The sequence below is a fragment of the Schistocerca gregaria genome, chromosome 7 (assembly GCF_023897955.1).
Source record: "Schistocerca gregaria isolate iqSchGreg1 chromosome 7, iqSchGreg1.2, whole genome shotgun sequence".
NCBI classification, from domain to species: domain Eukaryota; kingdom Metazoa; phylum Arthropoda; class Insecta; order Orthoptera; family Acrididae; genus Schistocerca; species Schistocerca gregaria.
The window spans coordinates 181,431,068-181,458,718 of NC_064926.1; the positions used below are offsets into that span (position 1 = coordinate 181,431,068).

Sequence of the window (27,651 nt, forward strand, 5' to 3'; positions counted from 1 at the left end):
GCAGATGTAAATGTAGATATAGATGTTGATGTATACATACAGACTTCTATTTAACCATTTTGGAACAGGGACAGAAAACGAAAATGAAAAGGAAAAATGGGAAAGGAGAAGGAGACTGAGAGTGAGAATGAGGAAGTGAATGAAAATATGTAGACTAAGGACGTATATTGCCTTTATCGACTTAAAAAAACCATTTAACATGGTAGACTGGTGACAGCTTCTTAAGATGCTGAGAGAGATTAGCATATAGTGTGACGACGCAAGATTCTATAGGTAAGAGGTGGCTGTGATAACATAAAGGGGAAGCTGCTACTAAGTAGGGTGTACGAGAGGCCTGTTAACTCTTCCCTCTGTTCTTCAGATGAAGCTAGGGAGAAACTACTAACTGCAGGAGGAATTAAAACTCATTGCAAAAAATAGACATGCTAAGATTTGCTGATAATATTGCATGGTAAGTGAAGATGCAAAACAATTAGGAACGATGCTAGCCCACATGCAAACCACCATTAGCTCTTCCTATTATATGAAAATAAATGAAGGTAAAACAAAAATCTCTGTGGTGAGCAGACTAAACACCGTTGCTCAATGCTCACGTAACAGCAGTGACTGGAGACTGTTCAATCCTCTGTCTACCAATACCGTAAAATTACATCAGACGGAAAGTCAGGGAAAGATACTGCAAGTCGAATCCACCAAGCAAAAGAATAGCTGCTTTTAACAAGAGGAGGAACCTTTACATATCCAGCAGTAGAGACAAACATCTGAGGAGAATCCTCAGTTTCTTTGAAGTGTGCTGCAACATGCAAGTGAATCATGGACACCCCAACAAGAAGAAAAACATAAAATAACAGCCTTCGAGATGTTGTGTTACTACATAATGTTCAAGATTTCCTGGATGGACAAGATATCAAACGAAGAGGTGTCCCATGCAGTGGAGGAAGAGAAGCCTTGTCTCCTGAGGCTAATCGAACACGGGAAGTACTCTTGGGTCTATCATTAACCGTGTCGTTGAAGGGACAGTAGAAGAGAAAAATACAAGAAGCAGTAAACAGTCCAAGACTAGGATACACCAACCAGATCGAGGAGAATACCAACTGCACCGCCTACACCACTCTCAAGAGGAACGCTAAAACAGAAGTGCATGGCGAACTGCTGCTAATCAACGTGATGGTTGAAGACTTAAGAAGAAGAATAAGGATATGGATATGACCATATAAGGTTATAAGGCTATAAGGATAACGACTAGGATAAGGATAAGGAGTAGAAGAAGGGAAAGGAGTACGAGTGTTTTCGGTTCTTTAGCTGTTTTCTTGCATCCTTCTGCACTGCTGAAAATATGGGCAATTCAGATAAACATCAGGATGACAGAATAGTGGCCATCCTCTCCGTAATCGTTGGATTGTGTTGGCGCTCACACTTTGCTGATAATTGTTCAAAATTCAAAATTATTCTGAAGTTCATTCGCGGAAAATCAGGATTAACGCACAACCACACAACCGTTTATTTTTCACTGTCAATTTCAGAGTAGCTACGCACATGTGCAACCTGTAATGGAGTTATTAAAGAGTAACTGTCAGTATGTGACGGAATACATACTGTAATAACAGTTCTTTGCACAGATCACTGTTCATCTTGATGAACATTCACTGAGAATCATGGTAGTATTATTCAACCACACTTTTCGCTACTCAATATACAGTGTGATTACGACAAGCTGTTCATCTCAAATTATCTGGAGCATGAATTGTGAGGAAGACTTCGCTTTTTCAGTAGTACTATAGTAATTTCTGCTGTTAGTACTATACTTCTAAAGGAGATGAATTCAACGACGTTCCATTCTTCCAAATCTGTTTGTTATTTACGAAGCAATTACCGTATTTATAGCTTAGGATTTATCATTTTAAACATGAAACTGATTTCTGTCTTTTGCGCAAGTTCATGACCTCATACCCGGATAAGGAAATATGTTACGTCGAATAAGGAGGAAACAGACTGTGCCACGGCCGCGGTATCGGTATAAAAACGGGCAGAGTGCAAACATAGTTTTTATTCTTCCTGTGTCCTTCACGACTGGAGTACTGGTTATTTTCAAAAAAATACAAATTGCAAACGATGTGAAATTAGATATGCTACTTCTGTACGATGAATGCAGAAGGAACGAGAAGAGAACGGATAGCTAGTAGGCTCAAAGGTATCCAACAAGTATGATAGTTTATCAAATACGCAAAAGCTGTTATTGGAAGGAAACTGGAATTCTACACTGTGGTTAGTAGGAAGACAGTAACGTGCAGAACGAACGAAGTATGTAATACGGCAGCTGTTGCTCGTAATCCTCACGTTAGTTCTGGACAATTTGAAATGCCTCTAGAATAAGTAAGCGCAGCATTTTTTGCCATTTGCGAGCAAATACCTTCAGTCCTTGTCATGTGACGCTTCACCAACAGATTAACCAGCAAGACTGCAAAAGTCGCAAGGAATTCTACGTCTTGGTTCTGGTTTGACATCAGAACAATAGGTCATTTTTTCAAAGAATGTTATTTACCGATGAAACGACCTTTACACAAGTCATGAAACTGAAGGTAACTGATACGCATTATTGTGCCACAAAAATTTTAATTTTTTTTGTGCGGTGTTATTGGAGACTAAGCGACTGGTTCTTATTTTAGTGAATAAATGCTAACGGGTAAAAAATATGTACAATTTCTCATAGAAATGCTACCGGCTCTGCTAAAGAAGAGGCACCACTTCAAATACGCAGATGTATGTGGCACCATCAGGATGGATGCACGACTCACTATTCCCTTGTGGCTAGGAAACGCTCATCTAGCTTTTTACTGCACGCTCGCTACGGCGTGAGGGCATCCCAGTTGGTCAAAACGTTCGCCTGATCTGACACCATTGGAGTTATCGCTGTGGGGTAGCCTATACTCAAAGATGCATTGTTAAGTGCGTGTAAAAAAAAATGTTTCTTGCCTTGCACCAGTGACGACAAACGTAGTTTGCAATAGAGGGTGTGCATATCGAACACTTGATGACGTAAAGAAAAATGTTCGTGCAAACTTCTCCTTTTTTTTTTTTTTTTTTTTTTTTTTTTTTTTTTTTTTTTTGCTGAAGTAATTCTGAAATGTACACGTGCACCTTACATCAAACTCATGATGCGAAGTTATTTACTGTCTTTATATTGCAATTCCGTTTTTCACAAATCGATTTAATTTTTAACGAGAGATCATCTTTTACGCAAGATTGCAGCAAAAACAAGAGCATAACTGCTGCCGTAGACAACTATTGAATCATTCTTAAATGCGAGTATTTTGACTTCAGTTGGTGTGTCAGCCCATACTCATGTAGACAAAAGTGAGTAGCTTCAGCTTTTAGCTAAACGTTTCTCCACTATTCCACTTTTGTAAGTACTATTAGCTGCGATAAGCTGGAGCGCCCTATCAGTCCGACGCGAAAATCTCTTGTAACAAGACAAATTCCCGCACAATAAAGCAACTGATTTAATTTTCAAATCCGAGAATTCCCTAGTTCTGAATATGGTAATTTCTCCGAAACTGCTGGCCAAATTTTGGCGATTTTAACAATGCTGGAATTGTCCGTTTTAGGACTACAAGGGCCCATCAAGAAGTTTCCCTTTGAGGGATCCGTTGCAGCATATACGCAGCGCAGTGCGACTACGGTGCTAGTATATAACCACCGTTAAGGGATTAGTGTGGAAATCGTATCCTTTCCTGGTGCGTGCGTTAAATGCGGAAACGTGAGCTGTGGTGAAGTTATTACCAAATACGGCCAAACAGGCCAACGTTCTGCTACCGTTGTTTTGGCTGCTGAAGCACAGACACCTGTACATATTCAGAGAAGAATGTATATGGGGTAGCATGTCTGTTGAAACCCACAGTTTTCCTGCTGCTTCATGATAACGCTTCATGATAACGAGTTATGCCACCTCAAGTGGAAGACACTCGAGCACGCACCCTCCAGCCCAGCTCTATTTCCACGCGATTATCACGACTTCGGTCCCTTAAGAAAGGCTCTCGAGGGTTGACGATTCCTGTGGGACGATGATGTGGAGCTGACAGCCACGCACTGTTCACGCAGAGGGAGACGGTGTTTCACCTAACGGATATTTTCAACGTAGTGCGTCGGTGGAATGATGGTATAAATGTTCACGGCATTTCTGTGTGATTGCAGTAACGATTCTGGACTGTACTGCCTTCGAAGGAAAACTTTTTGATCGCTCACTATACGATACTAGTAGCAGACACTATTATTGTTCAAATGTGAGTGAAATCTTATGGGACTTAACTGCTAAGGTCAGCAGTCCCTAAGCTTACACACTACTTAACCTAAATTATCCTAAGGACAAACACAGACACCCATGCCCGAGGGAGGACTCGAACTTCCGCCGGGACTAGTCGAAACTTTTATTGTTCCGCTTGAATAAATTAAGTTGGTACCGGTGTCTCTTTAACGTAATTAATACACTTATGAAATGAGAGTATACAATTTATAGAGACGACTTTTCTCAATTCATGTAGGTGGAAACAGAATTGCTATATCTTAAATGGTTCTGGGCATAACTGAAGTGAACAGATTGGTTGAATTATACTGTACGTGTAGCATCGTTAAATTGTCTGCAAGTATGAAATACAAACGTGTCAAACATTTTCAGTCTCCAATAACTAGGACATTCGTCTCTTTACTTTTGTCACTGTATAATCATCAATCCTTTTTGAATTCCTACTTGTTAAGCATGGTCCTACGAGGGTTGGAACTTAAATAGTGGCAACTATTTATTCACAACCGATACAAAAGAGTTACATGTTTGCACCTGTTACTGTCCTTCCAAATAGTCACCAGCGTTGTGTAGAATCCGTTGCCAGCAATGTGGAAGGCGTAGTATACCATTAGCAGAGTCACAAGGACTTAAGTCGTATTACTGTTCGTTTTCGTTTTTCGAGCATCACCTACAACCAGCTTTGTGAAAGAAGCGGCGACACTTTCTGCGCAACCCACCCATCATGCACGACAATGCACGGGCGCATACAGTGCAAGCTGAGGCTGCTCTGTTCAGTCGATGTGACTGGAAAGTACTGCACCATCCACCATACTCCCTGGACTTGAGTCCCTGTGACTTTGATTTGATTCCGAAGGTGAAGGAACCACTTCGTGGCATTCGCTTCAGAACTGTTCCAGATATTCGACAGGCAATAGTAGACCGCTCCGTTCGCAACATCAACAGAACAGGCTCTGCTAACGGTATACTACGCCTTCCACATTTCTGGCAACGGGTTCAACATAACGTTGATGACTACTTTGAAGGATGGTAACAGGTGACAACACGCAACTCTTCTGTATCGGTTGTGAATAAACAGTTGCCAATATTTAAGTTCCAGCCCTCGTACATTATCGTACTAAATCGTAATTAGAATTCTTAAATTCACGACTGTCAAGCCACTGATCAAAAGACCCAAAGAATTCCAGTGAAAGATTAAACTCAAAAAACAAGGAAATTACTATATGTTATAATAATTAAGGGTAAAACAGTATCTACGAGGAGACAGAAATCTGTAATGGTTCTTTGGAAATTGCTGGCTAGTAAATAACTATTACCTGTTAATACTTTTTCCTGTAACATTTCTCCTCCATAGATATTGACGACTGCTAGAAATTTGGATAAAATGTCATTCAGGATTAATAATGCAATGTCAGTTACACAAAACCCTGTCTGAAAGTACTGGCGTTAGATCATAAGACGCTTAGAAATTTGTTACGTTTCTATCTTTCTTAAAACAGAAAAACTGTGCGATCGCAGAACTCTGAACTTCTTTGTAGTTAGCCGGGTGCAAAAACAGATTTTCCCTATCATTATAATTGCAATTGCATCTATATGTGAAGGGAATATGAATCTAGTGAGATTGAAGGAATGGTGATATGAAGAATTCTCAAATAATGGCATTTCAGTTCTCTCCAGAGACATATTACGATGACAATACGCTCATGAAATGAATGGAATGGCGACGCCTAAAGGTGAATGAAAGTAATGAAATGCTCTACTTTGTTATTTGTTTCGTAAAAACAAATAACTAGAGAATATTAAAGCTGGATGTAGTACCACATAGATAAGAGGCTAAAGGAGATGTGAATCCATTTAGGGAAGAAAGAAGTGCTGTTTCACCACGACGACACATGTTCTCTTGGAATCGTCGCACCAGAACTGCGTGGATTGTGTTCTAAATCACTGCCACAGATTCCGTATCCACACAACCTAGTTCCCTGGTTTTGTCCTTGTTCCACAAAATTATGAAATGGCTCTCTAGTAGAAAATATGCTTTATCAGAAGAGACTTCATTGCTTTGAAACATTCCCTTTCATATGAAATCTGACTCATAGCTGAGTAGACGTTGTTTTGGATTTCCTAGGGAAAAGGAACATTGCTATAACTAGCCAAATAATTATTGTCTGTCAATTACATCTTATAGCTGCCGTTCGTACATTCAACTGCGTTTGCCCTCTGTATTCTTCAACACCTATCATAGTGAAAATGTTAGAGCTAGTGTCCCTAAACCACATCTCTTGAAGTTTTACTGCTAATTAAAAGTACTAAGCACCATCAATGCTGAATGCAGTATATTGTCTCTCTTTTCGAAATATAGTGAAAGCAAAATGTAGCTCATACGAGAATTTTGTTCTTAATCAAACATGTGTCATGGCTGAATAAAGATCACGGAACTGAAAATAATTCCGTAAATATTCCAAATGACATGAATACTGAATACCTAGCGTTCTTAAAATGAATTCAAGAGACATATTTCACCTAAAGTGATCCTTCAACGGATCACTTGATTTTACATGACCATACAAATACAAAAGAAAAGAAAATCAACCTATTATATTCACATTAACATCCATTATTTTATTTAAGGGGTGTAAAAGCATTGAGACCTCTTGGAGACCCGGATAATTGTAAATAAACTGAGTACTGATTCGTACTTGCTCTAACGAATCTGTGAACTCGACTGAAGAACAAAAATTGTCCTGGTATAATAGGACTGCAAAGTATCTCGGGTAAACCAACATGATGTTCCACAAAGCGCCATTATGCAATTTAGTGGAAGTGAATAACCATATAAATATAATCCAGAAGGTGGACGTTTCAATGCCCTCATTTCCTTATCACGAGACACGGCATCTATACCAAACCGAACTGAGCGGAAGAACGTGCTATGCTGTTTTTAATAACTCATCACAAGGATTTCTCTTTCCGATTCTGCCTGCCGAACATTTCTGTTGACTCGATCACCTCAGAGTTTAGGGGACTTACTTAAGACATGCCTGACGGTTCCCATCCGAAGATGGCTGTTCTTTGAGACTCATTTGTTCATAGATGCGTGCATGGATACATGGCGTGAACGAAGCCTAATAACAGATGACTGTCCACCTATATTGGGAAGCTTTCAAGGCGTCGGCACAGGGACCACACATTCGAACGTCGAAATTGAGCGTGCCAAATATCTGGCGTCATAATTTGGAAAAAGCACGTTGTGGAGTTTCCGAACGTATAGAGCGCATCGTGCATGACAGATATTTGGAACGATCGTTTGAATTTGGACCAACAATTTTCGAACTGTAACTTGCGTGCTATGAAAGTATGCTGTTTCAAGACAAAGGTGTATTGAAGATCAATCGCCGGCCGGAGTGGCAGTGCGGTCCTAGGCGCTACGGTCTGGAACCGAGCGACCGCTACGGTCGCAGGTTCGAATCCTGTCTAGGGCATGGATGTGTGTGATGTCCTTAGTTTAGTTAGATTCAATTAGTTCTAAGTTCTAGGCGACTGATGACCTCAGAAATTAAGTCGCATAGTGCTGAGAGCCATTTGAACCATTTTTGAAGATCAATAAAAAAAACATATTTGTTCCTACGATTTGTCATAGTTGCATGTAAATTAGTAACATTTCTTTGATTAAAACCTGAAGAAGATACTAACATTCAAGTCAATGTCACATCACATGGAACTTCAGTGTAGCATAATAACTAGAGACGCGGAGTTACAACCAGTGCGTGCTCCTTTACAGGTTCGCGCTCCACTACATTCAAATTTCTTTACTCACCTTCGTGTTTTCTAATAGATTGTGATTCTTTCTTATTATTTTAATACATGTATATTCTGTAATATTCGATGTTATGTAAATATAAGTGTACTTTGTCTCTCTCTCTCTCTCTCTCTCTCTCTCTCTCTCTCGTCTGGTTTTATTTACAAGAGAGATTACATTACTTGCAAATAAGATGTTATGGACTTTCTTGTTTAGTTTTGTATTTGACATATTCTAAAGAATCTGCTACTGAAAAGAAACAGGGATATAGTAAGAATGACCCTATTATTTTCCTATAAAAGTGAGAATGATGAAATAATTTTTACTTTATATCGAAGACAATTCTAAATCTATATGACACTAACTGTAATGGAAATTTTGTAATCTGATGCCCTTACTGACTATATATGGAACTTTCTGTTTTGTCTTACAACATATTGGTTCAGATGGGTCTGAGCACTATGGGCCTTAACATCTGTGGTCATCAGTCCCCTAGAAATTAGAACTACTTAAACCTAACTAACCTAAGGACATCAGACACATCCATGCCCGAGGCAGGATTCGAACCTGCGACCGTAGCAGTCACGCGGTTTCGGACTGAGCGCCTTAACCGCGAGACTACCGCGGCAGGCTTACAACATATTCGTCGGCCGCTGTAACCGAGCGGTTCTAGGCACTTCCGTTCGGAATCGAGCGGCTGCTACGGTCGCAGGTTCGAGTCCTGCCTCGGGCAAGGATGTGTGTGATGTCCTTAGGTTAGTTAGCTTCAAGTAGTTCTAATTTCTAGGGGACTGATGACCACAGATGTTAAGGCCCATAGTGCTCAGAGCCATTTGAACCAAGTCTAGGAGACTGATGACCTCAGATGTTACGTCCCATAGTGCTTAGAGCCACTTGAATCTCACAACATGTTCATAGATATTAAAGTTCTTATTTATGTGTACTGCAGACAGAACAACATAACTAGCACACTGGCAATTTACGAAATGTGCATTTTCTTCTTTTTCTACTTTTACGGCCTCATTGGATCACTCGAGTCAAACATTTTCAAGTCATCATCAATAGGATTTCTTTCTGGACTGCCCAGTATCTCTTAATTCGTCCTGATCTTATCTGTCTTTCCTCATCAATAAATACTCTTCTTATTGGTTTAAATCTTATATTTATGTTTCTTAGTTTTTTTTAAATTATCTGTCTTGCTTTTCAAATGGTCTAGGATTAATTCCAACTCTTTCATATTCTCACTGATTTCCTTTATGCAACACACTTATTTCTCCATGTTCCAAAGCTTCTCTATAATTTTTCTAGATAAACTGCTTTCTGGTATCCTCATAACGTGAAAGAAAAAAACTCTTTTTTTTCCGTATAGTATCTGTAAGGGGCTGCAGTTCGCACTATCAGCCAACTTCGGTATTTTTTTATTTTTTTATTTATGCATGTTCTAGCTATTCTTCTGTCTATATTAACGATTTTGGCGATTCTATTTTTCTGGTTGACTTTGAAAAGCGTTTCTTTTCCGTGGGTCACCTCTGGCTGCGTGTCAATAGAGCTAACGCAGGTATTTTACGCTCTTCCATTTCGGAAACAAACTGAGTAATTTGCGAACCAGATACAGCCCATAACTGGAGCGCGCTATGGCGGCATACACCACAGTGAGATACACCTACTGCGTTCACAAACCACATCGTTTCCCAGCATTCAACAATATGTTGATCTCGGCACTCTCAACGCTGACGTTCGAATATACGGTCCGTGGGCAGAGACCTTACTGTTCTTATTATTTCGAGGTGTAGAACGAGAGATAGACTCGCGTGATAGTTCTGTATCCCTAGAGGGGAAATGTGTCACAAAATTAGTAATTTTTTCGTTTCGTTTCTATTCACTGCAGTGTAATTATTTAATCGTTCTCGTATGTGTCGACAACTGAGCACAGAGTGTGAGCACCATCCCGCGAGACACACGCGATCAGAGGACCCTTGTTGGCGTTCCCACAGGACTCTGGGCAACAACACGACCACACGCACGTACCTGGAGGCATACGTGACGACGCACTGCCGCGCTGGCGCCTTCGTGGTGGGCCTGCTGTTCGGCTGCTGGCTGTACCGACTCAGGGCCTCCAAGGAGCGGGAGTCGCCGCCTGCCGTGAGTATTCTGACGTCACGCTGTCAACGGCTTCTATTCTACCCCGTCGTGGAGTACCTACCTTCACCCTCGCACGGCTAGCCGCGCGGTCTAACGCGCTGCAACCCAAGGCGTGCCGGTCTCCTGCGCGAATCCGCCTGGCGGAGGTGCGGTGTGCTGGCCAGTCTGTGTATGGCTTTTAAAGCGGTTTTCCATGTGCCTCGGCGAATGCGGACTGGTTCCCCTTATTCCGCCTCAGTTACACTATGTCGGCTATTGCTGCGCAAACACTTTCTCCACGTACGCGTACACCATAAATACTCTATCATGAAATCATTGGGGCTTCACTCGTTTTCTATGAGACGTTCCCGAGGAGTGCCCAGGGGAGGCCGAACCATACAAGAACCCTAGCTTCACTGTGGTGGTGTCGGACAGGGACCGTCCAGTACCGCTAAGGGTGATGATAAAAATATCGCATAAAATGAGCGGAAGAAATCACTGTTGAGCTCCAAAGTGTTACCACCATCTCAGCTAGCACAATCACTGTGCTTAGGGAGTTGAAAGGAATAGAGTACTATGGTCGAGCAGCTCTCCCTAAGCCTCACATTCCTGGAGTCAGTCCTAAGCCACGCTCGAGGCGGTGAGAAGAGAGACTCCACGGGACTGTGAACTGGTGTGACGATTCACTCTGTACCCTGTGGAGATCCAGTGGAAGCGTTTGGGTTTGGCTTACTCGTTACCGGCCACCATGTGTAGTGCCAACAGCAGCGAAGTGCGGAGGATGTGGTGTTACGGAATGGGACTATTTCTCGTGATTGGAGTTTGATCTCCTTAAGGAAACGCTAACTGTGGAACGATATGAATACAGTTTACAGAATTGTGCTCCACGTATAGTGGAGGAAAAATTAGGAACTGTGGCAAGGCCGCGAGCCATAAAGTAGCATTTGTGAGGCAGTGGAAAGTAACATTTCTGATATGGATTGGCCTGCCCAGATTCCCATTCCCAACGAAATGGAACAGTTTTCGGTTAGGTCAAAACGTGGGATAGGTCAGAACGTTGACTTCGCTCCAAACCCCTAGCGGCAAACATCACTGCTTTATCTCGTTTAGGCTCTTGAAGCGGAATGAGATACCATTCCTCTACAAACATTCGGAAACTTCATTGAAATTGTCCGCAGGAGAGTCCACGTAGTCATAAATGAGACGTGTGGACACACGTCATATTAACGTCCACTAACAGGTGTCCGGATACTATCGATGACATAGTGTATTTCTTATCAACATACCTTCATTCTATCGCTTTATCTTCAAATAGTAATAATACTGGAAAACTGACTTTTCAGGCTCTCGGACGAGGAATCTCAGTTTCCCGCAGACTTTACACTTAAGTTGAGAGAAGATATTTAATTACATGAAACGCTACTTTTAGCGGTCGGGAAAAATACATTTCATTTTTAGTGTTTGGATGAAGAATTTTCTTTCACTTAGGAAGAACATCTGGATTTTCAAGTGAAGCTTATATCTTTCAGAGAGTATTCTTTTCCAGTCCGTTAAGAAGAAGATCCAAGGTATAGACAAGCACTTTTGTTTTGGTTTTTTGGAGAAGAAATTTCATTTTGGGTGTGAGAGTAAAAAGGACATATTTTTCTTTATTTCATTGTATGTTACAAAACAATATATTTCCCTCAAGTACGACGCTAATTTTCGGTCAACTTCATTTTTCTTTACAGCCGCATCGACATCACAGATGGTAAATACTGTGGAGCAACTCCCAAAAATACAAATTACTTACTCCGGAGAACGTGATACAATGACGCGAGTAAGAACGGGCTGTAGGACACGAAGGAGACCCCACTTAAAAAGTTAAAAGAAGAGGTCAATAACGCATTTTATTCGGTGGTGTTTGACTGGGACATAGTCGCTTCTAATCGTGGTGGAAGAAAACTTTTAATCCCCAGCGTTTGGAAAGGTGAAGGGGTAGGGGTGGGGGAAAGCGGCGGGGGCAGGGGTGGAGAGGAGGTTGCGGGGAGGATGTGGATATGATCTGACAGATCACATTCCATAAATCCCAGACGTCGTTCCATTAGAAGAGTCACATTCTAAACCTTTCCACAACGTCTCATGCAGTGAAGGGAAGTAAGGGAATTGATGGTGTTCTATCCATCGCGTGGTGTTGTTGAGCTCCATTGGTACTCTTCGGTACAAGAAACCTGCATGACGGTACTCTCGTCGTCAACGACAATACAAACACGACTCATCATAATCACCTACACTGAAGTGATATACATAGGACTCAATTCCCACACATCAGCAGTGGAAAAGTACCACTGCGTCTTGTAGAAAGAGAACCTTTCCAATTAGGTATCTGAACTTGTCCCTCAGGGCCTTCTACACGTCGAAGCCACAAAATTTTTTCTGTCTTCCTCCTTCTATCGTTCCTATGTGTTTCTTTTACATTTCGACAACTCAGTTCGTGTAAGGCTAAACGCCGACGCGCAGGTCAGTTATTTCTACTATGACCTCCTTCCAGGACTAGTGTTTCTTATTATTCGTTGACACGCTATTGTTGGAATTTACACCATGTCGTAAGGCATTATCTTCCACTTAAAGCGCCTCTTCCTGCTGAGAGACACTGCCATAAATGTTACACTCATATTCATTCGAATTCGCAAACATTATTTTCTACAGAGAAAAGGAAAATGGAACAAAGATTAACTATGCATTCGTAACAAAGCAATGCGCTCCATGTCGTCCTTTCATCTGAGCACAGTGGAAGAGCACTAAATCGGGAAAATTGTCCTGCAACCAGTTCGAATATTTACTTTATTTTGCATGAACGTCGACGAATTATCTAATGGGGGGTTTCTCCCTTGCTGTTGACTTGTTCCCAGTTTTACGAATCATATGACCTCTCTATACATTCCACGGTTGTAATCATTTGACTTTGACAACGCTTCATTTTAGAAGAGTGATATCAGGTTATCACGTGAGCCTACACAAGTTACTAGATATTTCGGTTTTCCTGTCTTTTATAGAACACATGAATCTCGAAATTCTGATCCTGTTAATATTTTTTCAAGATGACTGAATGTACAACTGGCCATATGTGCAATGTGTTCTTGCACATTCCTGTTGTGCCTACCGGAAAGTGCAAGTTAGTTAGGCAAGACAGACATGTATGTAACTGTTGTCTGTCAAAAACTGATATGTAAGCAGTCCCCCGCATAACTTCAGGTAATAATATCGAGGATTCAAGTGACCACTAAAGATGAATCCTTCGAAATCTCTGTTCTGCCGTTAAGAAATGATCCTGGCCGCAGAAAGGTAGGAAGAAATACAAGGAAGTAAGATTAGGACTGAGTCCATCGACGATGAAGTCATTAGTGTCAAATCAATTGGTTAAATAGAGAAAGAAGGGGAACAGAACTTGACTGTACATTATTCAAAATTACCATTCGACCTTGGTGACAGTTCAATTAATGGAACAACAACAAATCAAAATCAGAATGAGCAGTTTGGATTCTGAGTACCACGAACACGAATTCCTCTCCTGCGTTCCAGCTGCTGAACCACCTCGTCTGGCGATTTAGTTTGAAACTTCTGTTACTTTCTACGCACTTTGTATCACAACCCTCGTTATGAGTAGATACATGAACATATCTCTCTTTGTTGATAGTGATTATGTAAATGATACCGGTATAAAGCCCATACTTTCGTTCGTAACATCGTTTGTTGTGGTTTACAAACCTAATATTTAAGCTTCAATTTGTCTTTTCACTCATCTTCTAAAACACTTCGTGTATTATGGTATTAAAACTTTCAGTAAATAACTGATACAGACACCAAGAGAAATCACCAGGATAAAGGCTGATGACTTGCAGTGGCGTTAGTTAGGTGATTTGTGCACCTCTGCTCATCTTTTGTGTACTAGCTGATACTAACCTGGAATTTGTTTGTGCTACTGACCTCACAGTAGCTGATATATGCGCACTGTTTGCAACTAAGGCTACAGCTGACTATGGGGAACCAAATGAATATATTTGCCAGTCAGACATATTTTCGCTGCTTGCATCAGTCTTCTCTGACAGCCAAGTGTGTGCTTCTAGCTACGATCCTGGTAGTGTCTCACGCTGCTATCCTAAATAAGGATGGGTATCTGCAGAATAGCTGCCGTACCAGCTGACATTGGAGTTGCAACAAGGAGGTGTAGTGCCAACGCTGGCCTGCAGAGATGTGCTGCTCTGGTACCCACAGGCGTTGCTGTCCTTTACGGGGTAAATACCCACACACTGGCTGCCCTGGCACCTTGATACTGTTGCCTGTGGCTGCCTTCCAACTCTGTCTTCCCTACTATCATTGGCTTCTCTACTGTCATTGTCTTGGTAAGATAGCCATACGTAAGTGCTAGCACATGCTGCCCCGATACCCGCTGGCGTTGCTATCCTTAATGGTGCTGGTGGTTGCCAGCTGGATGCAGTACCGTCTAGGACTAGAGTTGGTGCAGTCATGGGATGTTGATGACACCAGCCTGAGAGAGATCTGTGTCATCATTGCTGTCATTAGCTTGCCATGACAAATGTACGTATTTTTATCGTGATATCTTGCGGAGATAAATCAGTGATATCCGTAAGCTTACTGCAGTACTAGCTGCAGCTGAAGTTCCCAAAGCCATTTTACACATCTGCTCTGCTACCCATGCACTAACAGGTACTGTTCTGCAACCCATTGACTCTGTCTTAAATGGAGTTCATATCTGTTGGCTGTCTGTGGTACCAGCTTCAGCTGAATAGGCTGCTGTCATTGCCAGCTTCCACTGGCCTGTCTGTGCGACTGATATAGTCCTGTTCTGAAAACCAGTAGTCCTACTTTGAAGAGTAACTGTTTTATTGAAGAAGTGCTGCTGGCGACGCTGTCCTCATTGGAGGCGGTCTCTGCATGCAGGTTGTTGTACCGGCTGGGGCTACAATCGCTGCTGTCACGCATTGTTGCTGCTGACATCGGCCTCTGATCATCACCGTCATCGATTTACTCAGCCAGATATCTGCATTTCAGAAGGTGATATCCTGGAACCTACTGGCGCTGTTGTCCTCATTGGAAGGGATATCCGCAGGCTGATTGCTGTTCAAGCTGGTGCTAGAACTGATGCTGTAGTAAGGTGCTGCAAATAATGTTCATCGCTGGCATCGGCTTGCTGTAAGAAATGTGTACCTTTCTCCAGGACTTAACTGGTGCCCACTGGCGATGCTGTCCTAAATCAGTGTCTGAAAATTTGCTGCTGAACCAGCGTGGGCTAAAATGCCAACTTGGGAAAACGTTTCACACACTAGTCTGCACAGACATGTCTCCACTGCTGATGCCAGCCTGCTCTTCCAGCCATGTCGTCCTTGTAAGTGTTGTCATGGTATTCACTGGTGCTTCTGTCCTAAAGCAGATTGGTATGTGCCAGCTAGTTGTTGTTCCAGCCTGCCCCATGGGTCACTGCTACCAACGCCAGCCTATACCAGGCTATCTTTACTGCTAACACTGTTGTCGTTCCCCAACAGCCGTGTATGTTATTGGAGGTTCCAGGTGCCATCCCTAATTGGTTTCTATCTATAGGCCAGCTTTTGTACCACGTGAGGCTAAAGCTGCTGTTGTCTTAGGTTTCCATTGCCCACACAGGCCAACAAACTTGTGTTGTGCATTACAGGCATCAACCTAACCTTTCAAAAAAATTGTTCAAATGGCTCTGAGCACTATGGGACTCAACTGCTGTGGTCAGTAGTCCCCTAGAACTTAGAACTACTTAAACCTAACTAACCTAAGGACATCACACACATCCATGCCCGAGGCAGGATTCGAACCTGCGACCGTAGCAGTCCCACGGTTCCGGACTGCGCGCCTAGAACCGCGAGACCACCGCGGTCGGCCCTGACCTTTCACATGCGTCCCTTCTGTACTGACCCTTCACCAATGTTGAGGCTGAGCTGCCGTGACGTTCACATGCGCTGGTGGAGGCACTATAATGGTACTAGGTGGCGTTGGTGTTCTCACTTTGGGACAGTATCTAACGCTGGATGCTGTACCAGTTTGGGATTAACCTGCCAGGCTGCACAGACCTGTCCTTGCACTACACTTGCTCCTACACTGAAAGCAATATGTGTTTCTGCAGGTACTGTCCCTGTACCCACTGACAATGCTATCCTCTCTGGGGGTGGTTTCCGTGGGTTGGCTGCTGTACCAGCCGGCGCTATCGCTGCCGCCGTGGATGGCCGCTGTCTACGCCGGTCTGCACAGACCTGTCTACGCTGTTGGCGTCGGCATGCTCATCACTGCATGTGCCATGGGACAAGCTGGTGAGTGGCCTACAAACAGTTAAGAGCTGGAATTTGTCTGACTTTACGTCATACCCAGTTCAAAATGTTAAACGGAAGGTGATTTGTGACGCTCTCTATCTCTTACTACATGTCCCTGTCTCTCGATAGTCTATTTCTCCGGTCTTTAAGTCTTACCTGGAGAGGACTCCACACCAACGAGATATACTTCATAATCGTTCCTGGATAACTTACATTTCCTTAGGCTTGTTTTCCAATTGATCTCAGTCTGGCATCTGCTTGCTACATTTTGTTCGTCTTTCCAGTGATTAATCACCCTTAGTGTAACTAAACAGTAATGTGTCTTTTTTCAACACTTTAAATTTTTCTATGATAAGCGAAAACATCCATTTCATGCACCAGTCATCGATCCTCTGCAGTTCTTCACTAATTTTTCTAAAAACTTCTCGTGTTGTTATTTCCCTATTTGCTTTTGGCGTTAGCCGTTACATTGTTTACATACAAGGTAAGTCAGGAGGAAATGAACAGGCTTTGAATGGTAATAGTATTAGTAATTCTAAACACAAAATTCCAAATGAACATATCTCCTTTTCTTAATAGTTTCCGAGCAAACTAAACAAAACAGTGGAGAACAGGGCAAACGCAGGTGATAGTAAATGAAACCTTGTGATCTAACTTTTTGTCCAATTATATACATTTCCTCACAAAACATGTTCAAGAACTCCACCGTCAACTGAAAACAATTTTGCCGCTCTTGTATACAGCTGCTGCGTCATTTATCTGAGCTCACTCTTACGGTCATTTATTTGGGCACATGAATGTAAAATGTGGGCGAGGAGTTCCTCTCAGAGATGCGGGTGAAACTAAATTCTCTGGTGAATCTAACTTCTCCCCCTGACATTATTTATGACAAGTAACACTACGTTGCCTAATGTCGCTGTGGTTGTAGTCGCATATCGATGCTGGTGAAGAAGGGCATGTGACTCACGCCCATGATTTTCATATGTGTCGGATAAGGTTAAAAGAAAAGGGCAATGTTCAATTGAAGCTTTTTGTTCGTAATCCTCAATACTATCACCCTTCAAAGAATGTTCTTATCTCCCTGACTCTTTTTGTATATCGTGGACATCTCTTTAATATTCCCTTGGAGTACTCCCAAACTACTTTAGCGTCTAATATATCTCCGTTTAGAACGTAACTTAACTCCGCAAGTCTTCATAGAATTACGAACTCCGTCCGATGTTAGCATTTTTTTCCTAGAACTGATAGGAACGCTTCATAGAAATTTATCGGCATCAACTTGGGTCCCACAGTCTATCTCTTTATGTACATTATTAGTCGGTGAAACGAGATGTGTTTATAAATATCCCTGCTTGCGTAATGCATGTCTTTTCCAGCAGAGGTGATTTTAACCTTCTCGGAAGGTCATAATACAAGTAAACTTTAATTTTTTATTATAATTATTTAATGTATATCTAACAGTATTTCATAAATATCCTTCACTTTTAATAGTTTACTGTTTTAAATATATTTTATAGATTTCAGAACATTATTCCTCGTAAATAAGGTTGGTAAGAGGTCTCGCGAGTTTACTTATGAGGTATCTAGTTTAGGGAGTTAATATCCCATTTTAAAATGCCACATTTATCATATTTCGGTTCAACAATAGTTCTTGGTATTTTATGGAAATTTTTCCTCAAGTACCGCTGTTTTCGCACAATAACAGCTGATCTCTCGGAACTTGTTCGATAGTGAATAAATTATTGAAGGGTAGTTGGCTGCAGTAAATTTTGCACAATTCACAGAAACACCACTTTTCCTTCAGGCTTAGTAGAGGGTAAAATAGCCAATGAGTCAGTGCACAATGGTGTGCGCACACTGTACATGAAGACGCTAAGCCTCCATTTGATCTTCCAGAACAGAGCCCTGCTGTTGGGATCGACATACAAGGTTAATGGAAACTGCGAGGACGGCGTAGCATCATCTGTTCTGTTTTAGTCTCTACCATAAAGAACAGAGCAAGCTGTTAGACCCATCATAGAATTTAGTTCTTCTCAGACAACTACTAGGCAAGCTGGTAGTGGGCCAAAGACAATACCAACTGGTAGTATTTGGGAAGAAATATCCAGTTGCGGCATTTGCTTTGCAGCCAATGGAAATCTCAATGTAAACCTTGATCAAATCCCGGAGATGGAATTATCATCATCTCTTGGATTATACTTCTCAGACAGAAGCAGGACTACAGTGTGCATGTTCAGCTATCTGTTTATACGTGTTACCTAGGAAGTTACATAGAAACGCCAATAGTGGTTACACAATAGAACGATTGAAAATAGAGAGGAATATAAAATACAATCTTTAACGATAAAGAACTATGTCGAAAAGTTAAGCAAGAAGGCTGGAATGGGTTCATTTCGGATGGGGAAAACGATGTCTCTTCTAGACAGGTACTTATTTTTAAAATTATGAAGAACTACAATATAGATGTAAGACATGATGCGAGAATAGAAGTAATACGTAATAAACAATAACTGAACCGTTATTAGAAACTTTGCAAAAGAGGAGACAATGTAAACAAAAATCTTGATGAAAATTAAGAGCCCGAAGTAGTAGAAATGACAACACTAGATACAAAAAAAGTGAAGAAATTAGAAGACGTAATCTGTAAAATTAAAAATCAAAAACGACGAGCAGTGATGGAATTAACACATAACTGATTACATGAGCAGCGAAATTCAGATTTCTCGACTATATTAACAGACGATGAACAAATTAGAAAATGCCGGATTTCTGGAAATAGGCTCCAATAATCCTTATTGATAGGAAAACAGGCAGAACTAGTTGTGAAAATTATAGAGGAACTTCTATGCTAAACGAGGAGTATAAAATATAATATTCTAAAATAGTAAGACAGAGACTAACAACAACTGTCAAAAGTAATCTGCTAGAATCGCAAAAGAGCCATGGCAAGGTAGAACGTTCACAATCAATACGTTCAATATTAGACAAATCATTGAAAAATACAGACTGTTCAACAAAGAAACACTTTTACTATTCATTGACTAGATGAAACTTTTCGATGAAGTAAACATGGAAAATCTATGGGAGATAATGAGCAAAAGGGGAATACTTTTGCACATAAGAAGGTAGTACAAAACTTGAACGAAATATGAGAAACTGTTATTGCAGGTGCCGGCCTCGGTGGCCGTGCGGTTCTGGCGCTGCAGTCCGGAACCGCGGGGCTGCTACGGTCGCAGGTTCGAATACTGCCTCGGGCATGGGTATGTGTGATGTCCTTAGGTTAGTTAGGTTTAAGTAGTTCTAAATTCTAGGGGACTTATGACCTAAGATGTTGAGTCCCATAGTGCTCAGAGCCATTTGAACCATTTTTTTGTTTACTGATTATTTCGAAGTATAGAACTATAGTTGCTGACGTTGCATAAAATACCAAAATAGTAACATATAATAAGAAAATAGAAAGAGGAAACGCGTTCAACGTCTTAGGAAATACTGCCTCACTCACGACGGAAATGGATGTGCCAAAAAAAAAAAAAAAAAAAGTAGAAAGTTTCAGTTACATTAATGGAACACTCTGCAGCGCCAGCAGAACTAAAGCAAGGAAGGAAGCTCTACTTAAATGCTACAAAATTATGTCAGTGCGAATCACGACAAGAGGAAGTGGTTCGAGGACAGTTAAAAAAATATGAAAAAAGAATACAAGCATTGGAGACGATAACTCTAGCAAGAGAAGCTGGGTACACACTATCCGACATGGGCAGAAACAGTAACATTACAGAACTACTGGGAGTGAAAAGCTTAAACTAGGAGATTAGAGAATATAGGGAAAACTGGAAGAACTATGTAATAGCAATGGAAGACGAAATAATATCAAAATTAACTATAAATTATCATCCAGTGGGCGGAAGATCTTCAGTAACACCGAGGAAAATTTAAATTTAAATTTTAATTTCAACTAAGAGGTTGTAACAAGCAAAATTTTAATATTCGAGGGCTATTCGGAAAGTAAGATTCGATCGGTGGCGAAATGGAAGCCACAGTGAAAATCAAAAACGTTTTATTTGCAACAGTTTGTTACGCCTTCCAGCTATTTTGCTACGTACTTCAAATGGTTCAAATGGCTCTGAGCACTATGGAACTCAACTTCTGAGGTCATCAGTCCCATAGAACTTAGAACTACTTAAACCTAACTAACCTAAAGACATCACACACATCCATGCGCGAGGCAGGATTCGAACCTGCAACCGGAGCGGCCTCGCGGATCCAGACTGTAGCGCCTAGAGCCTCACGGCCACTCCGGCCGGCTGCTACGTAGTCGCCATCCGCATTTAGACATCTGCCACAGCATTATACCAACTTTCAAGTACCCTCGTCATAGAAAGCAACCGCCTGTGCTTTCTGCAATTTCTCTAAGCTGATATGCAATTCGTTGTCTCTGCCAAAATTTTGTCTTCCTAGCCAGTGGTTCATGTGAGCAGAGATGAATATCAGAGGGAGCATGTCCAAGGTACATGGTGGATGATCGAACATTTCCCATCGTAAAGCCTGCATGGGCGACCTACTTCCCCCTGCAGCGTGCGGCCGAGAAATGTCATGAAGAAGGAAGGAAATACATGACAAGTACATTATGTGGGGTTGCATGAAATCCGGCGAAACCTTTAAACGGACACACATATATGATGCGAGACACTATTGCTTTAGGCACCTTTACGTGATCACTGTGTGCTCTGAATTGAAAAGAGCCATGGGACGCGACCGACAGGCATAATAGAGACATTGCTCAACACATGTATGCAAAGCTTCATCAAATTTTCGCTGTCGTTTCCATTTCGTGATCTTTCGGACCTCACTTTCCGAATAGCGCTCCTATACTGAAAGGAGGAGAAGAAGAAGAATGCTTAGGGATGTGGTTGATTTGCTGGACGGCAACTACCCATCGCTTCCTTAGCGATCAGCACTTATAACTAGGATGACGTCAGTGAGTTCGGTTCTGAAATTTTATTGTGGTTTGTCATGTGGGTACCAGTGTTGGTGCCAGTGGACTGGGGAAGTTGGACACGGCTGTAGTCCATCTTTTGGAAGGCAGCGTCCAGCAGATTTATACTCACACCAAGGGCTCAGTTGAGCAGCCATTGCCGATCACATTGCTACTGGAGTACAGGTCAGGACTAATGTTGCATCCAAAGCGTGACTCAGGACCATCAGGAAGCGTTTGTTCAAAACTGAATTACGAAAAAGTGTACAGCTAGACAAACTTCCTCTCACAAACGGTGTAGTCTTCTTGTGGTGGTGCATTGAGAAAACTGGTTGTATCAGTGATGTAATTTTCAGTCTCGTTTAGCTGTCTGCGTAGGTCTTTTGTGAGTAGTGTCCCCCCCCCCCCCCTCCCCCACATAAGCAGAAACTATCAGTATTGGCAGCGAAGTACTGAGTTGTCGGAAGACATAGCCTACAATGGCAACGAAGCTTTCGAATTCACTGAGGGAACATCAAAAAGTGCAAGATACGTCAAGAAGACCATCGAGCTGTCCATGCAATACAAGGAAGACGTGTTCTTCCAGCGGTACAGTTAATGTTGCACCATGCGTCATGCAACACTATCTTCTTTTCTTTTTTCTTCCCACTAAGGATGTGTCTAACGTTACGGGATAGCTTTATCCACTACCAGCGCCAATCGGTAGTATCACTGCATTGCAGCTAAGATGAGCGTAAAGGGTAGAGAAACTGTTGTCTAAAACAATCTTTTAATAGCCATATGACTATGATAGTATACAAAGAATGAAACATCATTTGTGTCTGTAGCTTTGGATGGTTTATACTTCATTTTCCACTACTACTATATTGAATAAACAACTCATTTACGTGTTACTCCTGGTAAAATTGTTTGAAAACACGAAGATTGTGGAAAGTATGTGATACTTCAAGTTGTACCAAAGCATGCAGTTGCGAATACGTACAATCATTAGTTGTTCAAGGGGCACTGTATATGAGGCACTGCATCGTTCCTCTTAACAACAAAGCTGAAAGCAGAAATAATCATAACCATAGTTTGCAGATGAAGGAAGTACTATAAAAAAAGGATTGGTTTTTAACTTTCCTTTCCCTATATGTCCTCATTGCAACACAGTTAGCGTCTCTCAATGTGTCTTATGACGGTAATGGGAAACTTCCTTCTCCTGTTATGAGGTGTTCTGTGTATTTATTTGCCGATCATGGGTAACTCTCTTTGTCTTCCACTGTTCTATCTTTTATTTCACTCATGTAATGTCCAACTGGCTATCAGAGCACGTCTAACAAACAGCACCTTAGTTAAACAAGTAAAGCGAAAGAAATTTAAGTTCGAAGTAGGAAAACATTGACGTTCACCTGCTATAATATCTGGCTTAAGGTTTGCATGCTGAAAATTCGAGAGCACTCGAAGAAAATGGAATATAACAAGAACATAAGGTGTCGTACCGTCAGTTCTTGGGCAATGGACGTCGTTTTGCTCCTTTATGGGAAGACGTTAAAATGATTTAGAAACGCAGCTGGCAGTAGCGGTTAGAGGGCAGACCATAGCCACCTAAAGAATGACGTCGCCTGTGCTTGCAGGACTGGTGGACGGCATCCTGTCGCACCCCGTGTTCCGCGTGCCGAGTCGCCTCACCTACTGCCTCTACCTGACCCACTCCGTCGCGCAGATGGTCCACTACGCCTCTGCGAGGTCACCGGAATACCTGTCACACATCCACGTGGTGAGTTGTTTGTCAGTAAAACGTAGGGAATGTTACTTATTTTTGTTTGGTTTGTTACTTCTTGCATGGATCCTATACTGTAATGTATTGTGTGGCAGTAAACTACGATGTGATGTATCAGATAATCTTGAGGGTCTTTAGATAGGGGATATGTGTGCTGGAGCCTTGCTGCTGACACATCCCTGCTCACAGGGCGGACAGCAGCTGATTGTCCTGCCAGGAAAGTTTACCCTGCAACTGTTCACATCTTTAGTTGAGTGCATTACTTGCAGTTTGTGAAGCAGAAACTGTATTCTATGCATCATCTGACGACAACAATACTAGTTCGTCTACGCAAAAAATGTGCTAATTAACAACGAGAAAATGGAGATGTATGCATTCTTTTATGTAAATCGTCCACATTTTAGAAAGATTCACAAGTTATATGAATACCTCAGAGATTATCCAGAGCACTTTTTCGGGTAATTTAAAATGTCAGAACAAATATTCCAGTTTAGTTTAAATATTGCTGAACCTAAATAGTATAATAAATGAAGATTCGACCCAAGCTGGTTTGTATTTCGGACCGAAACTTGAACCGTGATTGGCTGCTTTAAGCCAGCTGAGCCGAATTTAACGGCTTCTTATTCCGCGGTTTCTTGCAAAGTGTCATCTGCTACCATATGTCCATTTACAGCCATATTTTGAGAACAATTGTGAAGCGCATGGTACAGGGTACTTCTCATTGTACCTTATACTGAGGTAGAGAGCGTGGAAAAAAAATGACTTCTGAATGCCTGTGTGGAAACTGTAATTAGATTAGTCTTATCTTCGTGATCATAGCAAGCACTGTGAAGACCTGTAGTAATATTTCTAGAAATTTCACTTAATACTGGCACTGCAAACTTTTTAAGTAGTCTGTGGAGAGACAGGTTGTGCGTAACTTCCCACCAATGAAACTATCACACCAAGTTAATAATGTTGTTGAGGATTATAAGTAATGATTTGTAAACACGAAATTATTTCTGCCATCTTTGGACACAAAGCTATCTGGTACCACAAACAAACAGATTACATAACCGTTTCTTGATGGATATTAGGAGGTGTAATAATTTTTGATCACTAATTCCTCAGTTTCGCATAATTTATTTTATTTCATTTTTTTTTCGTTAGAATATCAGCACAAAAATCTAAATGTGGCAGATGTAGATGTGGATAAAAACTTGAATATTACTTCTAAATGAGTAGTTCAATAAATTGCTCTGCGGCACAAATCATTCCAGTAATTGTGGGTCGAATCTTCGTATCTTACGCTTTTATGGTTCAATACTTTTGTTAAAATTTTCGCAAGTATTTGAAATAGTGCTCTGGACAATTTTTGAACTTGTAAAACTATGATCGGTGAGGACGCTCTACATTCAAAATGTGCATACATACATCTTCTTCTTTCCCTTTTTAAACAACCACATTTTTGGCATGAACGATTCAGTATTATTGTCATCCGACGATGCATAAAATATAGTTTTCGCTTCACATACGGCAAGTAATCCACTTCAGCTAGCGGTGTGGACAGCCGCAGGGTAAAGGTTCCTCGTGCGACCAGCGAGCAGCGATGTGTCAGTACCGAGGCTCCAGCGCAAATGCAACAAGACGCCCTTTCCAGGAACTGGATGCGATGTATCAGAATGGAGGAGCAACCTGCCAGTAGAGCAGTTGAAGCTTGAATGTACCCCAGCAACACTCAGTGAGTTTGTTTCATCACTGTAGGGCCATGCCGGCGAGCAGTGAGTTGGCATCCTAAAAACACCCTCATGTTCCATGTCGGACGTCGTTTATGTAGTAAGTGATTAGAAATGTCCTACGTTTCGAAGCTAATCCACGTATTTTGTACTTATCATCAAGAAGTACCTGTACTTGTTTCATGTTCTATCGATAGCAAATAAAGGGTAAGTTTTTCAAAATGCTAAAAAGAAAAGAAAATACATTCTAGTTGCATTTATCTTCACAAATTACTGTCCTTTGAGATCAAGAATCCTTTATTTCTGTTACTTATATGAACCATTAATATCTCTGATGAAATCTTCTCCAGTTATCACAGTGTGTTGTTGCAAAGAGAAGATTTCATTTATGCAATTCAAAGAGAAAGCCTACATTTCGCATTAATATCTTGCCAAAATAATACAAAAAGCGCACTTCTATACTAGTGATAAAATTGTAACAGGGTCACGCGTATGCGGTCGAACAAGATAATCTCAAAAACTACTAAACGAATTTTCATTACATTTTCACAGGTTACTTGAGTGTAGCATGGGACAGCTTGTAGGCTTTATTTCATCAGAATCGGAAAAAAAGATATCGTAGTTTAAACTTTTCTGTTTGGTAATAATGGTACAAATAAGAAACTGAATTCCGTCTGTTGCGTTTTCACGACAAAACCGATTAACAGATTTCGATGAAATTTGGTATAGTGGTACCTTGAACCCTGAGGAAGAACATTAGCTACGTTACAATGTGAGTAGTGAAAGATAGTTATTGATTAAAGGAACCCGAAGAGTTACTCTTTGATACGTTATTTAGTCTTTTACTTTGGAATTCATCATATTTTTGAATATGATTCAATTGTTTGATATGTATTATGTGATATGATTAAATTTAATGAATACAATGCTTACACAATCTTCAATGCGTTTAAATCTTACTTACACTGATATATTATTAAATGCAAAATAAGCTCTCTCGGTTGTCACATCTAAACTGTCGAACAGATTTCCACGAAGTTTCGTGAGAAGTTCGCTGGAACTGTGAGTCAGAACACAGGCTAGTTTAGAAAGTTAAAAAATCATCCATTCCTAACACTGTGAAGTAGGGAATGGAATGTCTTTTGTTATGGTTGTGAACATAAAGCATTATAAAAAGTTATTAAATTTTTGGTGTAAAGTACATATTGTATAATGTGTAACTACTTATGTAGCACGATGCGTAGATTTGCGCTCCTGCTCTTGAACCTCCACATCTACTGCTGCGCAGCGGCGGTATACATGCCGCCACGTTATACTTTGGAACAACTTGGGAGAAGAGGAAGGGGAGGGGGAGGTCGCACACCATGAGCTATCCTCATCGAAACAGGCACACACGTGAGGACAGCTGACGTCATTGCACATATGATAGTTTACTTACTCACTATCAACCATCATAACGAAACTACCGATTTGCGAGCACAGCCAAAGGAAATAGCTAGTCTCGAAGTCTCTTTTCCTAGATTTTAGTTTTTCCACGAAGGTAAACAAATCATTGAGACATGGACTTTTACTGGTGTGTTTTTATTCATGTCGTCACCAGATGCTGATTAGTTTACAGACAGAGTTAGTGATTCCATTTTATCCGCGCCTTTCACCTGGTAGCAGCAACAGACACTGAGCGTTATAGCAGTCACATCGGATTGGAATAGGTGTTCACTGAGTATGACATCATAGCTAATTATCACTAACGTGCACAAATAAAGTTTTCTATGACCTCCCAACAGATGGCAGGCGCAGCAGGGACATATCTTCCACAGCGGCTAGCAGCGAGCTCTTACACCCTAGGAGCATCTGTCCCCTACCATTCTTCAAAATTTTCTATCGGCATATTCGTTCATCTTACTAACCAATTTCGATTTCTTGTCTCGGACATCCAGTTACTTGGTAAGATCTATCTGCTGTTTCAGAATACTCTCTTTCCTCACGCTGAAATTACTACACACTCGCAAGCCTGTATTGTCTAGTTACATTTAAGCTCTGTGTCTCTTCGAGTCACCCATTTATCAGAAACTTTCGATTAGCGCCTTTATGTTGAAAATACGACCAACAACAAACGGTGTGTGCTTAATCGGCCCACACGGAACGTAATAGCTGTTCCCTACCCTCTAGCAATCAAATTTTCTGGTGGTATGCAGCGCCTCCATTGACGTTCCATGTTTGTAACTCAAGGCACTTTTCCCTCTCAGCCAAGCACTTTGCATTACTTTAATATGAACTCTGTGGCTACACGGAAATTATTAACAGTATAGAATTGCAGGTCTAACAGTGCAGGAGAAAAGCGTGGATTTGGTCATACTGGATCTCAGTGACAGTCTTCTATATACCCAGCAAAACTTAAGGACGAATTAGATAAAGTACAGTAAAATATTAACTACTCCGAGGCTATGATTGAAATTGCGAGAGCATGTCGCCAGAGGTCTCCCAGTCGTGTACATTTATTTGGACGTCACATTGGTGTAACACCAAACGGGACGCGTCAATCAGCCGGCATATACCGTGCACTTCAGTAGCGTTCTCCATTACACCATGGCCCAGATATACTATTTGGATGACTTGGCACAGGAAGAACCATCGAGGAACGAAGTATGACGAG

At 41.3% G+C, this 27,651-nt stretch overlaps 1 protein-coding gene across 1 annotated transcript in view; it reads left to right on the forward strand.

Annotated features, from left to right (window-relative positions):
- The window catches only part of LOC126281222 (O-acyltransferase like protein-like), a 289,646-nt gene that overhangs the window by 241,546 nt on the left and 20,449 nt on the right, over positions 1 to 27,651 (forward strand). The window contains exons 9-11 of the mRNA XM_049979974.1: positions 10,088 to 10,235; positions 16,366 to 16,549; positions 23,138 to 23,280. Coding sequence (XP_049835931.1) covers positions 10,088 to 10,235; positions 16,366 to 16,549; positions 23,138 to 23,280 — 475 coding nt within the window. The remainder of the gene's footprint in view (positions 1 to 10,087; positions 10,236 to 16,365; positions 16,550 to 23,137; positions 23,281 to 27,651) is intronic.